A 15108-nucleotide genomic window follows, 5' to 3' on the forward strand; every position below is an offset into this window, starting at 1 on the left:
TGTCCGGCGGAAACCTCGTATGAATCTGATCTCAGGTCAGAATGGGTTAACGCGACGTCAGTGGTTTTGACACGTTACCTTTTGGTTTCTTGTGGATGTTCCAGGAGTGTTAGTATCTTCATCCTCCTCCTCCTCCTCATCCTGCATGGACATGGGAAAACACTGTAAGATAAAAGTCGCAAAACAAGGACGGGAACAAACTGCAGATAAAAAGGTTTTCGGCATGCGCGCACTAACCGTATCGTCAGAATCATCAGAGAAAGTAGCCTTCTTCATAGTTTTATACAGGGGAATGATGTCTGTCAGACTTTGGTCCCTGGGAAGGAGATATAGGATGAGATGAAAAGAGAAGGAAAGAGAATGTATGAGTAAGATCATTTGACATTAATAGAGGAGACGTTTGTCCGCCATTAGGAGCAGAGGTTGACAGACACTGCATGTCACATGGTCCAAACAATGGCTGGACTGGCATCTTGTCTGTGTTAAATCAGTCGAAGCCGGTTGCATTGCAATTTACAATTTGGGCATTTAGCGGACGCTCTTAATCCATTTAGGTCTGAGATCAGATTCTAAAAATGGTTAAGTTTGAAAATGACAGTTTTCTGAAAAAGCTATGTTTCTATGTCAGTCGTTCTTCGGTTTTTCTAAAATAGCAAGCTCGTAGCGTGCCACTCGGTGGCGCGATATGAGCTTGTAGATCTGCTATTTTTCAATAACTAAAGCATAACATAATGCTAAAAGGCGTTCCCACCAAAAATGGGTTAATCCAGAGCGATTTACATTAAGCAAGAACTAAATAAAAACATGGCGATACTTATACATAAAGACTAGTTATCATGAATCATACGTAAACTACGAACATAACAGTGGAATATATCTATATAATCAAACTATGCAGATAAACTATATAGTGCTATGTCTACATAAAGACAATTGTAGTATGTTGTTCAGCGAATCAGGCTATCAAGTATCATCAGTCTATCATTAGCTATATAATTTGTTCTTATGAAGCAGTTTTGTTCAAAGAGATGAAACAAAAGGTTGCTATGGCCAAATAACCACCAATTAACCACTTCACTCCAACACAACAGTGGCCTAAACACCCACAAGCAGCCAGGGGCAGATCAACATGGCAACATAATTATTGTAAGCGGTTGAACTCATCAGCTCCACTGTCCACATGCACAATTGCACATGAACCCTGAACCATCCCATTATTTAAATGATGTCCAAATAGCAACATTTCTGAATATTTGAACATTTTGACTGAACCAGCCCTATTAAATTGACATGCTTAACAAGAGGCAAGCATTCAATCACACTCATTTCCCTCGCATTGTACCACAGTTAGTTTCAAACTTGCATTTTGATTGGCTGAGTCATTCTAATGAGCGCTTCTATCTCCTGTTGCCAATAACATAAAAGCATCATTTTGCTACTGGGTGAAAATGACTTACATTACATTTTTTGATGATAATTACCAATTAACACCCTGTAGCTAAATAGCCCAAATGAGCCAAATCAAGTTAATTCCACTTCCACAAACCTGCACCTGGATGCGCTAGAATAGGGAAGGAATGAAGGAACTACGTTTGTCATGGGATAAACTTTCATAATAAACTCGTGTCATCAATGTCTTGACATCCAAGTAGTATTTAAAAAATTGTCTGTGCTATAAACACTACACTGAAGATGTGCCACACTGTGAGATATTGGCCCCGGTGTGAGCCACAGTCTGTGGGCACAGCAGTGCCAATACCTCATGGTATAGCGCTCCCTCTGGTCTATTATTGCTTAATTAATCATACAGTAGGAGAGACTTACTTAATGAATTGCAGCATGAGGTCGGAGACAAACTTGGCGGTGGTGACGATGAACGCCCCCGGCTCGTTGAACGTCTGGGCGTTGTGTTCGATGTAGCGAACCTCCCACATCAGAGACGACACACGCCTGGACACACAATTAGCAATTTAGGCATTTAGCAGACGCTCTTAATCCAGAGCGATTTACATTAAGCAAGAACAAAAAAGCATGGGAATACATCACATAAAAAGCATTATCATGAAACATGCGTAAGCTAAGAACGTAACAGTGGAATATCTATATAATGACACTATACATATATACTATACTATGCTATACATACAGTATGTACTATGACGTGCTATGACTACATACAGTACAATGCAATTATAGTGCTGTCTACAAGTCTGCTATAAGTCTGTATCAAATGCTATCTAAGTCTACAGAAATGCTATCTAAGGGGGTAGGGTGAGTGCTATGGGCCACGATGGAGTCTGAAAAGGTGGGTTTTCAGACTACGGCGGAAGATTGGGAGTGATGCTGCAGTTCTGACTGCAGCATTTTTACAAAAAAAAACACAGAAAGTTAGAATATGGAGATAGGAGGTTTCTACCCGACAGCAACGATATATATTGCATTGTCAATGAAGCTGTCAAAAAAAATTCATTTTGTGGCAGCCTGGCAGAAACCCAAACCCGAACTTTTAAAAAGTACCTGTGCTCCGATGGATTCAATGTAGTTATTTAGTCAGAAGCTCCTGTTTATACTTTTCATTGGTTAAATATGTATAAACCCGCAGACTTTACCACTTTCACATTCAACATTTAAAAAAAGAAATAGCAAGCATCTTCGAGCTTACAACGCATCGCGATGGGGCGCCTTGTGAGCTTGTAGATCGGCATTTCCCGCTACTTTTGTGTGTCCCACCTGTACGATGAAGTAAATTTGCAAAGACATACAAGGTTCGTGCCCGACAGCAATGTTACATTTTGCTTTTGTCGGGCAGCAATCTCCTTTCAGCTCTGAGCACTGCAGATCCACATGAGCAAGCATGAAACTCGAGGACGCAAGCACTCACGGGCGATGGGGGGCTCGTTATAAAGCGGCAGAGCCGCGGAGACAATTATTATTATGAGGATCGGCTTGGTGCATTTTGTTGCCCCCCCCCTCGGTGTGTTGCCCTACGCACAGTGCGCACTGCGTGTACGCCTGGCGACGGCACTGATTCACTACTTGATCCGACTACAGCGTCACACAAAAGCATCAAAAGAAGCAGATCCACAACAAGCCCGAAACACGGCACAAAGCACCACGTTTTGAGCTTGTGGATCTGTTACTTTTGCCATTTTCTTATTTGAATGCTGAAAAGTAACAGTTTTGGACTCTGTCGGGTTTCCACCTGACAGAGACTTGGCTTCATTTTCATTACCCAGCCACTAGCCTGACCTAAGCAGAGACATTTCTGGCCTAGATGGGAGGGTCGCGTCTCATAAAAGCGTGCACCCTGATTGGATCTCATCGATCTGTCCGTCACCCCCGGCCCCTCCTCTCCCCCCTAGTGCAGCGCTACGTCACATCATTTAGAGTGACGCCTACGCGGAAGGGTTGACTCCCACTTTTAGACTGGTTCAGCCCACGGCTTTTTCCAGGCTTTCATCTTTCGCGCAGACGAAATGAAAGCCTGGGTATCGAGGCTACCCAGCCACTCACAGACAGGCTTGCAGGCATGGCGTACCTGTAGAATCGGTTCTCTAGCCTTTGGCGCATGGTGCTGAGGTCAGTGACGTAGGCCACCACGGTGCAGTAGGTGGGGTAGGCTTGGAGGTCGACTGGGAAGGCAAATGGAGCCGCCACATCTGAGGAGAGGGTGGTGAGAGGGTGGGGATTGGGAAATAGAACAGGAAAGGAAAGGTTAGTAATTGGGAAAACTCAGCGGGACGAGACAGGGTTCACTTTAGGCATAGATATAGAGGTTGTAATCAAACCTTTAAATGAAGACGGTAATATAAGACCACATTCATATATAGCTGCAGCTTTGAAGCCTGACAAGACATTATTGCAAACGCAATAACCCATGACCTTTAGGTCACTGGTTCGCAAAAACATTGTCAAGGACCCCAACTTAATATGTATTTAGCCGTGAATCCCCAGCCTGAAAATATTTTTGTTGCATTGTTAAAATGTTGTCAAAACATCTTCCATATGTCTCACATTAATTTTCTCAAGATTCTTTGATCTTCTGAACTACGTTAGAATTATACATTTTGATTTTGAAGGCAGTCATGGGCTGTGATCGATCGTTTTTCATTCTTGAGTTATTCATTTTGTTGACACTTCACAGACCGTTATAATGTACAATAACGTCATGCTGACAAAAGGTGGTCGGCCTCTGCCATGAAATGTTACAGAAGAGCGCTGTACTTGAAACCTAACACTTAAGCTACAACCTGGTTGGACATTGTGACACATATTGAGGCATGTTCGCCTTATTCAGGCATCAGTCAGTGAAACAGGAACAAAGGCGAGGTGGACATGACACTATCTACACAGAAAGGTTTACGTAGCAGTACAAAGGTTACCTGGGTAAGTTCTCATCCTTTGAAAATCTTGCCCTAGTGCCCTTAAACCTGAAGCCTACTTATCATTATGACATACAGGCCTCTGTACATACTGGCCAGCACATACTGGTATACCACTATCTCTGCCAGAATTATCTGAGCCGACTGCTCTCATTATCACCAAATATGACTTCAACATTCACATCAACAACAGTGCTCAATCTAAGGCTATGGAATTCAAGACCAACTGAAAACGTAGAACATTAATACCGGTATTATACTTCAATGAAATGATGTACACACATTCGAATAGATTTCTCATAATTGACTATAATCGATTATTAGCCTGCTATTATCAGTATTTTTGCTACTGTATTTAAAAATACAAGAAAACTAAAAAGGTTCGTTAAAAGGTCAAATCTTATTCAGAAAAACTGAGAACACATCACTCCAGTCTACAGCTACAGACCAACTGGCTCCCTGTGTCTTCCAGAGTCGATTCTAGAGTCATTCCACTGGTTTATAAAGCTCTACATCAGTCTACATCACAGGCTCCCTGTTGTTTTATGTTCCTTCACAAGCCCTTGATCCTCTATTGCAGGCTTAGATATGCATAAGAGAACATTCGAGATGCAGCTTTCTTCAATTTATGCTTCCAAATTATGGAACCTTACATAATGAGGTTAGAGACAGGCTCTGTTGAAATCTTATCTGACACTTTGAAACATATCCTTTTTTTTTACTTAGGCCTTCAATTGTCTTTACTCTTCACAATACTTTTAAGGTAATTTATTTATTTATTTCTTATTCATTGTTTATGTGCTTTGCTTAAGAATCTTAGCCGTTTTCTTTTGAAGTTTCTCTTGTTTTCTTTTTCCTGTTTGCTTCCTTTTAATCCGTTTCCTGGTTTGATGTTTGTTTGTTTGCTTTTTAAGTAATTGTAATGCAAAGCCCTTTGAGCTGCATGTTCTGTATGAAATGTACTACTGTATACAAATAACCTTTATATTATTATTATTACTATTACTATTATTACTGTATGCATATGGAATAATGTGGTGATGCCTTTTTACATCAATTCAAAATGCTACCGTATCCCCCCTGGCATGTTTGCCATGTATTGCTGTTAACAGACGTATAGAATGCAGGCTCATGTGGATGACCCAGGCAGATGAGACATCATGGAGACATCAGCATGGACGAGAAGGGCTTTAACAGCTTTATGAGAAATCGTCTTCACAGGCCACTTCCCATCCTAGCTTAGATGACGTGGCTGATGATCTCATAATACGTGCGTGTGTGTGTGTGCGTGTGTGTGTGTGTGTGTGTGCGTGTGTGTGTGTGTGTGTGTGTGTGTGTGTGTGTGTGTGTGTGTGTGCGACTGCGCGTGCGTGCGTGCATACTGCGTACATGCACTAAAGCTTCCAGGAACAAAAATAGTCCTCAACAAATCCTAACTTTGCGTAAAATGAGGGCATTTTGCGGGGTCTCAGTTCTCTTGGGTTAACCCATTCTGGGCGGGAACTCCTCTTGGTGTTTCAAGCATTATGTTATACTTTAGCTATTGAAAAATAGCAGATCTACAAGCTCATAGCGCAGCACCGAGTGCCGCGCTACGAGCTTGTAGGTCTGCTATTTTAAAAAATTGCGGCACAAATCTTTGAATATATATTCTTTCAGAGCGAACGTTTTTAACTGAAATCTTTGCTTCTGAGGGGTTCCTGGAATAACATATTTTCAGATGGGGGTTGGCGGCCAATTACATATCATTTTTGGGGTCCTTGACATGAAATATTAAGACCCACTGATACAGAAACATAGGTATTTCAGAAAACTGTCAGGATCTTTTTTTAATTTTCGATGTCAGGCCAAAATGGGTTAAGTTATGTTGGTCACATAAGCGGTGAAAGTTCAGCTTAGGTTTATGAGTTATGGAATGAATATAGCCAACGGAACATTTTATTTAAGGCAAGAAGACACCATACCGAGCGTGCAGAGCTGGTCGATGGCTTTGATAATGCGTTCGCACTCTTCAGAGCGCGCACAGGAGCCCCACTCTCCTTCCATCGGGACGTAGAGCAGCTCCCTCTGCTCCTCTTCTGTCAACGGAACACTCAGGCCCAACTCATCTGGGAACGATGCTGCAGACAGGGAATGAACCAGAGTAAGGGGGAGGAAGAAAGTGTGTGTATATGTTCAGGTCCCATTTGTGTGCGTGTGTGTATGTATGTGTGAGCGTGTGTGTTTGCATGTCACTAGAGAGGGACTCACCCTCATTAGGAATGGGCTCCATGTCCCACGGACTCATCTTCTCCGTGTCTCCGTTATCCCAGCTAGGACAAAGAACACATCGACAACAAAATCTAATTTGTAAACTCGATGCATACGTTTATGGGGGGGTTTCATATAGCTCTAACTTTACAACCTTATCATCATATAATTTGTGTTATTCTCATTATAAGATGCCACTTCTGTCTACTCGACCGGTGTCTCAGAGTCGACTGTGACGATTCCAATAGTCCAATCTTCCTGAATGGTTAGCATGGTGAAATAGAAGCCATTTGTTCTTGCATTAATAAAATGTCTATATAACAGATAGATATACTGTATATAACATTCGAAGGATCAGACCCTTCCTCACCCAGGACGGAGTCAGCCCAGCCCCTTATTCAGACATCAGTCATATAAAAAAAACCTGACTATTGCAACTCTCTCCTTACTGGCCTACCGGCATCTGCACTTAAGCCTCTCAAATTGATCCAGAATGCCGCAGGTCTTCAACCAGCCAAAATGCTAAATGCTGATGCTGGCCGACAAAGCAACCAAGCAAGCAACCATATCTTCAAAGTATGACCAAAGTGTGTCATCTCTTATCTTATCCATCTCATTTTACAATCTTATAGAAAACATATTGGGCTCCATTTTCGTTCGAGCATTCTAAATACACTATTTGGGGATTTAGTAATGGGGAAGGGGTATTCCCCCACTAAAGTTGGTATTTTCGTTACCTGTCTAAATCCCTAAAACACCTCCGTTAACCGTTACATTATGCATAGGTGTGGTTTGGGCGTTACAATAATTAAACCAATCACTATATGCTCTTTAAGAGCTTCAAAGCCTTACAGTCTATAGCCCATAGAAGAGAGATGTGTTGCTGCCTTGAAGTCTCACTTGTGCTGCTATACCAAACTAATTTGGCATTACAGCTGCTTTTAAACTCAACTATGCGCCTTCCCAAATGTGTGTGACCAAAATAGCAATTTAGGGGAAAGCGTGCCAACACGCCCATGACCACACCTCTAGGCGGAAATACCGGTGTCGGCATAATAGATAGCGGGTGACGCTGGAGCAAAATACCATTAAGGGACAGAGCGAGCTCCTATACTCTATACTAATTTTCGGGCAGCGGCTGACTTGCGGGCCGCGTCGCGGGCAACGGCGGCGGTGAAAATGGAGCCCCTTATCTCATAAACACAATCTATCTAATCGTATAAATAAAATGTAAAGAAACATCTTATCTTATAAACATCTCATGTCAATGAAATGTGTCTGCGAGAACTCTGGATACAAAATATGACTTTACCAATAATAACTTTAATGTCTGGTTGTCACATTATTTCGTGCACTGTAGACAGCAGGTCGTTGCTCTGTTACAGTCAAACATTGCACCTCAATTCCTTGTATGTAAAGCCATATAACATGTGGTTAATTCCAGTGGAAGTTCCCTTTCCAGGGCTGTGAGTAGACATATCCATACACACCACACATTGTAGCACTGGAACAGACTGTCGGAATATTGGGTCTGGAAGGGCTCCTGGCTCTCAATGGTTCCAAACCACCATGCGTCATCAATCACTGACCGGAACCTGTCACCTGTACACATTTGAAACATTTATTTATGTCCACATAAACAGAAGTACAAGAATACCTTGTTACAAAGGACATAAACTCTGCCAGTGCAGTCAGACAATAAGAAAACGTGGCTACAGGGCAGAACAATGTTACATACAATACAATTGACATGCTTCAGACACAGCAGACATGAATCATGGATAAAGGAAACAACGCCTCTTCCTATAATGGCTGATATTGCAGAAGTACCTTGTTAACACCACGAACGCCGGGGGGTATTTAGGACCATAAAATCAGAGCGCCCGGCGATTTGCAGCAACGGAGCACATTTAGCGACGCACCAGGCGCTGTCCCGGATGTAGCTGAAGTAGCTTGATGTCGCCAAAACACTCCCGAGGCGATCGACAACAACGGGAGGTATGATTAATTCTAACGCGACTAGCGACGGGACCGCGATAGGCCGTCTAAAACATAATCTTTGCTTAGAATTGGACGGAATGATTTAGATCAAGAGTTGTTCACGTTCTGAGCGCTGGGCCTTACTATTTGATAGGACGGAGGACTCCATTTATGCCGCTCGGGGTGTTAACTGGCCCCCTTTTTGGAGAGGCCGGCCATTTGAAGGCCCCTCACAATCAACTCGTGACGTGCTCTAGGCCAGTGGTTCCCAAAGTGGGGTCCGCGACGCATAGCCAGGGGGGGTCCGCAAAATAATTCATCATTTTTTCACCGTGGTCGAGATCATGGATTTCACAATGCCACGCCAGACTTCCCGGTCCTTCATTGCCATGCCCAGTTCCTGCTTACTGGCACACTTGCGATGACATCAGGGAATGACAGTTTTCTACCTCTGGTCTGCTTTGAGGCAGGATTCCAGAGAAGAAGAGAAGATATAACCTCATGTTTCAGAATTTCCACAGAGTCAGATGCCAGTAAGTGCACCAAGACTGGTTTAAAATACATCAATTTATAAAAGAAAATCACCATGTATGATCGAGTCATGCTGCGATGCATTGAGAGGTACTGACCTATACTCCACTGTCTGTCTCTGGCATTGTCAAACTGCTGCCGCAGAATCAGGAAGTCAATGACATCAGGCATGTCATGGTACCTATGGCAAATATGCAAATTAGTCCAAGGCTATGACAGAACAGTGAGAGCATACCGACCGAACCCAGTAACAAACAAGGCGGGTAAAGATGGTGGTGGTGTGGAATTAGAACAGAAGTCATTTCAACTCATAACCAACGTTCAACACAATCATGGGTGATTAGCAGTGGTTGGTTCTCAAACAACTTCATGTCAAGGACCCCCAAATTAATATTTATTTGCAATAATAATATTTTATTTCAAGATATTTTTGAAAATATCCGATGGCAATGCCATACGACACGTTGTGCGTTTGTAGATCAGCATTAACCCATTCTGACCTGAGATCAGATTCATACGAAGGTTTCCACTGGTCACACACTGGTCTGATGAACCCATTCTGACCTGAGATCAGATTCTAAAAATGTCAGTCGTTCTTCGATTAAAAAAAAAATAGCAGACCTACAAGCTCGTATCGCGCCACTCGGTGGCGCGATATGAGCTTGTAGATCTGCTATTTTTCAATAGCTAAAGCATAGCATGATGCCGACACCAAAATGGGTGCCCGGTCAGAATGGGTTAAAGTGGTCAAACCTGACCTGGGGAGTGTGTGGACCCCCTAGGAACCCACTCAAGGATCTCTGGGATCTCCGGTCCCTACTTTGAGAACCACTGCGTCATGGAATTAAATTAATTGTCATCAACATTGTGCACAAATAAACATATTTGTAATATATTTGTTTATTGTGGTTTGTTTCATCCCAAGAATGTGCCCTCTTTAATTTGTACACCAGGGGGAGCAATGGAGATGACAGAGGATGTTTTGTGTACAAGATATTTATATATGTCAGATTATTTAATACAAAATTATGAAAATGCTCATAGCGAATCCAGTAGTGTGAGTGTGACGCACAAATGCGCATCTAGCCACAGAGCACATGGCCTCAACTCAACCCAGGGCTTAAAGCTCCAAAAAAATCCCATGACTGAAAATGATCTCATTAAATTACAGTGATCTCATTAAATGACCCCTATGAAATCCTCAGGACTGAAATCAGTACCCAGGACTGAGAGCTTTAAGCCCTGACTCAACCACACAGCAAAAATCGTAAATTGATCATTTAATAATTCTGTGTAAAAAGGGACCGTCACAGGTCCCTCACAGGTCCATCTTTATGGGTAAAGTTTTACACCCTCTTAAACGGAGGATTTTACTGGGTCTGCTTTAGCTCTAGACTAGAAAGCCAGGCTTAAACAGAGGATTTTACTGGGTCTGCTTTAGCTCTAGACTAGAAAGCCAGGCTTAAACAGAGGATTTTTACTGGGTCTGCTTTAGCTCTAGACTAGAAAGCCAGGCTTAAACAGAGGATTTAGCTGGGTCTGCTTTAGCTCTAGACTAGAAAGCCAGGCTTAAACAGAGGATTTTACTGGGTCTGCTTTAGCTCTAGACTAGAAAGCCAGGCTTAAACAGAGGATTTTACTGGGTCTGTTTTAGCTCTAGACTAGAAAGCCAGGCTTAAACAGAGGATTTTACTGGGTCTGCTTTAGCTCTAGACTAGAAAGCCAGGCTTAAACGGAAGAGGGAATGTGCAGTTGCTGTCCTAAACTCTGAGGCAGCTCTACTAGGTCTGTCCCAGAGTTTAGGACAGCAACTACACTACCTCTAAACAAACAGACATATAAAACTCAACAAGCACTTTTTGAACACATGCAATGGCAGGGCAACAGACGTGGAAGTGACAATATCCGATATGTACATACCACTCCATATCGTTGCTGTCGGGCAGCAACCCCTTATCTCCATTATTCTAAATGTTTGTTTTGTTATTCTTCGTAAAGTGATGCACTACTTGATCATACTACAGCGGCACACAAACATTTCAAAAGTACCAGAGGCACAAACTCGAAATGTGGCACGAAGTGACGCGTTTTGAGCTTGTAGATCTGCTGCTTTTGCCATTTTTGAATTTGGATCCTGGAAAGTAACAGATTTGGACATATGAGGTTTCCACCCGACAGAGACGATATACATTATAGACAACAATTTCAGTTGTTTTGTAACATATGGAAATGTCATTTTAATTAATTAAACAATTCTGAAAAAGGCGACTGTACGGGTAGTGGGCATGGATCCGTTTGAACTGCACATGCATGCAGTAATAACATCACACGTGGAGTAAGTTAGTACTATTGACTGTACTTAATAGTATTGGCCTATGAACGTGTACATTGTAGAATGTACATGTCTAGCATTTGAAACCAGCTATTTGATCATGGAGCACAAACATTTAAATGAAATATTATTCCGCTAAAGCTAGAGTTCAAACACAATTACCCAAAATGTACACCATACAACTATTTATTGTTTATGAGAATGCCAGTTGAATTTCCTCTGTTTAGAATTATGTGTTGCCCTGTCTTATAAAGACCCATCTGGCCATCTCTATTCCCTGGCTCATGGTTTTTATACCATCTGCGAGCGTGATCTATCTCTTCAGCATGTCATTGTTTTGTTTTTTTCCAACAATGTTTTTATTCTGTCTGCTTGATTTGCAACCTTTGTGTAAAAAGGCGCTGTATAAATAAGTCACTACTTACTTGTTTACTTTTAAGAACCCTCTGAAGAAGTAAATAAATCAGGGGTACTAAGAATTTGATGAATACCAAAAACTGTCACGAGAACATCACCCCCACAGACACTCACTCACGCACAGTAATAATTTACACACACACTTACTTCATAGAGAAAGAGCCTCCTGTCAGTTTGCCTGTGTCAGGGTCCAGGAAGGACAGCTTGAGACAGCACAGTGTGGGCAGGCCCACCTCGTACTTGATTCCAACAATCTTCATCAGCTCCTGCTCCTGAACACAAAACACCCAAAGCAAAATATGTAAAACACCAAAGACAAATGAATCTTCATCCAGCTCAAAGGGTTAAAGGGACACTTCATATATGTTAATGACGTTTAGAAGCGTTAGAACACTTTCCTGGGGGTCTTTATGTATGTAATATGTGGTTTTAGATATTTTAGATTGTAGCAGTGAGTCCGCGGTGTCTCTGATGTCATGGACACTGGGCTCACTTCCTTCCTGGACTACATGTTGTCTCAGTAAGACAGCTTTCCCCCTATCCACAAGGAGGAGCAGTGCACCAAAAGATTATGGGAATTGTAGTCCAGGAAGGTAGTGAGACCAGTGTCCATGACATCAGAGACACTGTGCTCACTGCTACAATCTAAAATAGCTAAAACCACATATTACACACATAAAGACCCCCAGGAAAGTGTTCTAAAGCTTCTAAACATCATTAACATATATTATTTTGCAAAAAGGGTGAAGTGTCCCTTTAAGAGTCAGGGTTTGCGTCAATTCGTGTACCCAAAACAAACTATATAAACGCGCTTCAAGATCGGCGGATGCAACCATATGCCACACAGACGAAATACTAAGAAACCTTCTGAGAATTCTAAGAGAGAGATTTTCCAGTGGACGGTTATGTTCATTTCGTTGTGGGACCATGACTTGAAAGCGCCGTGAACCGACCACACAAACAGCTCTCAGTCGTGACAAGCAGCTCAAATGAACAAGAAATATCTGCAGTCTTCCTGAAAGTCAAACACCAGCGCTGTCACACCTGTCACAGTAACAAAGCAACGATGACAAAATATTCCACAAGCGTTTGAGGGTCGGCAATAAAAATACATGGATCATGGCGGTGAGAGAGGCTTTACTGCCGTGCTTGTCGTGATTTACTGCTAGGATTGTGTGTCTATTTTTTTTTTTTTGGTTTCTTCCAATAGAGTTTTACACATTACCTTGGAAACAAGTGGTAGTGTGGCATTGCTTCTGGAATTATTTGTCAAACAATTAGTAAGGCTGGGGCAATTAACCGAAAATGATACAATTTATGACCAATAATCGACTTAATCTTGCTCATGTAGGTGGATGCAGGAAGAGTGGGCACCTCAGAAGTCTAGCACCTCCGTGCGAAATTGGCCTTTTTACATTACCAGACCTAAATGTACCATTAAATGTATTGTTTACAGTATGCCATGACTATGGCTATACCCAGATTTCGTAGCTATTTGTTACATGTCAAATGTTCAAATCATGTTTTAACAGACTTCTCAGTTGGCCCACTCTTCCAGTTACCGTGTAATTTAATCGAATAATCGAGAAGCGTGAAATTAATTTAAGATTTGTTATAGTCGACAAAATCGATTAGTCTGTTTAACCACTTAACCCTGTATTATACTTTGTTGTACAATGATGACGTGAAAGAAAGTTCTACAAGCTCACGTTACGTGTAACCGACGCAAAAGTTACTTGCCTTCTGCTACACTTTAAGAAAAGAGTAAGCCATTGTTTACCCGAAGCTCCATCTTGTGCCAGGGCTGTTTCTTGTGGTTGATGCTGTAGATCTTTTTCTGTTTAGCCATCTCCACATACGCTTCATGGCCCTGTCTGAAGTAGTATACCTGCACAGGCACGCGCACGCGCACACACACACACACACACACACACCTTATCGTTGCTGTCAGGCAGAAACCTTGCATCTCCATCATTTTAACTTTTTCTGTAATTTAATGCCCTACTTGGTCATACCACAGTGTCACACAAAAGTAGCAAAATTAGCCACTCTTCAAGCTCACAATGCATCACGCTCTATATACGAACATAAATGGCCTGTGTTTGGGGAGAAGAAGCCGGTGGCGGAGACGGTGATATCACTGCACGTATTGCTATGGGCTGGGAGGGGGCAGGAGGATTAGGACGAAGGCTCTACGTCAACAGCAGTGACAACATGCAAATATGTGTGGGGGGAATTAATTGGCATAACGACAAAGGGGTAAAACAAAATGCACTCCTATGCTCGTCTTTAGTGTTTGGTGTAAAGAAGCAGAAACAGGTGGTCGTACCTCGTCCCCCATCTGTGGAATATAAGGACACCTGCGAGGCACCGTGTCTGTGATCCAGTTAGACGGTAGCCACTCTTCTAAAGTCAGCCCCGCTTCCTGGAACTCTGGCCTCTGCGAAAAACAGACAAAACAGATGTTTTATATATATCGTTTCATAATGGTTTCGTTCATAAATGTGCATGTCTTGACACAAGAACAAGCTAGTTTCATTCGACCCTCTTAAGCTTAATTTATACTTTGTCATATGACGGTATATAAATTAAAGGTTTTATGACATTCATTTTCATTTCTTTTTCTTTTTTCTTTTAGGTTTTATGACCTCAATTACACCCAAAAAACCTGAACTTTGAACATTCAGTGGATTTTCTGTGGTCTGAAGTTTTCTTTGGGGTTTTTTGGGCCTTTTGAGCTACAATGAAAACAGGCAACACAGTGAAAACAGTGACATCTGCTGGCAAATCCCATTGACATATATGGGATTTGCAGTAAGTGATGTCACTTACTGCCGGCAAATCAGAGCACCTGTTTGAGCCAGAAAACCCCAGATCACAGAAAATCTACTGAATGTTAAAAGTTCATGTTTTTTGGGTGCAATTGAGATTAGAAAACCTAAAAAAAAACAAGAACAATTCCAAAACCTTTTTTTTAATGTCACAATCCCTTTAAACAATGCATGTCACTGTAGTTATCAGTGGCAAGTGATTCGAATAGATAAAGCAGCACATCTTGAGCTTGTCACTCTGCTATTTTTGATACGTGTGTGACAGTAAGGCATTTATTTACAGCATATAGAGATAAGAGGTTTCTGCCTGACAGCAGCGATATATACCAGTGGTTCCCAAACATTTTAGTTCTATGCCCCCTCGGGACAACTTCTTAAACAGGTA

The 15108-nt window shown here is 42.0% G+C and overlaps 1 protein-coding gene across 2 annotated transcripts in view; it reads right to left on the reverse strand.

The window, feature by feature from the left end:
* Window positions 1-15108, reverse strand: part of phip (PHIP subunit of CUL4-Ring ligase complex) — a 74965-nt gene that overhangs the window by 12081 nt on the left and 47776 nt on the right. For both annotated transcript variants that reach the window (XM_083791124.1, XM_083791123.1), the window contains exons 24-34: window positions 14222-14332; window positions 13673-13780; window positions 12040-12164; window positions 9242-9324; window positions 8123-8234; window positions 6633-6694; window positions 6347-6502; window positions 3539-3659; window positions 1825-1950; window positions 238-316; window positions 79-141 (exon numbers count right to left, since the gene is read on the reverse strand). In XM_083791124.1, coding sequence (XP_083647250.1) covers window positions 79-141; window positions 238-316; window positions 1825-1950; window positions 3539-3659; window positions 6347-6502; window positions 6633-6694; window positions 8123-8234; window positions 9242-9324; window positions 12040-12164; window positions 13673-13780; window positions 14222-14332 — 1146 coding nt within the window. The remainder of the gene's footprint in view (window positions 1-78; window positions 142-237; window positions 317-1824; window positions 1951-3538; window positions 3660-6346; window positions 6503-6632; window positions 6695-8122; window positions 8235-9241; window positions 9325-12039; window positions 12165-13672; window positions 13781-14221; window positions 14333-15108) is intronic.

Source organism: Protomyctophum parallelum (genome assembly GCF_964188405.1).
Source record: "Protomyctophum parallelum genome assembly, chromosome: 19".
In the NCBI taxonomy this organism is placed as follows: Eukaryota; Metazoa; Chordata; class Actinopteri; order Myctophiformes; family Myctophidae; genus Protomyctophum; species Protomyctophum parallelum.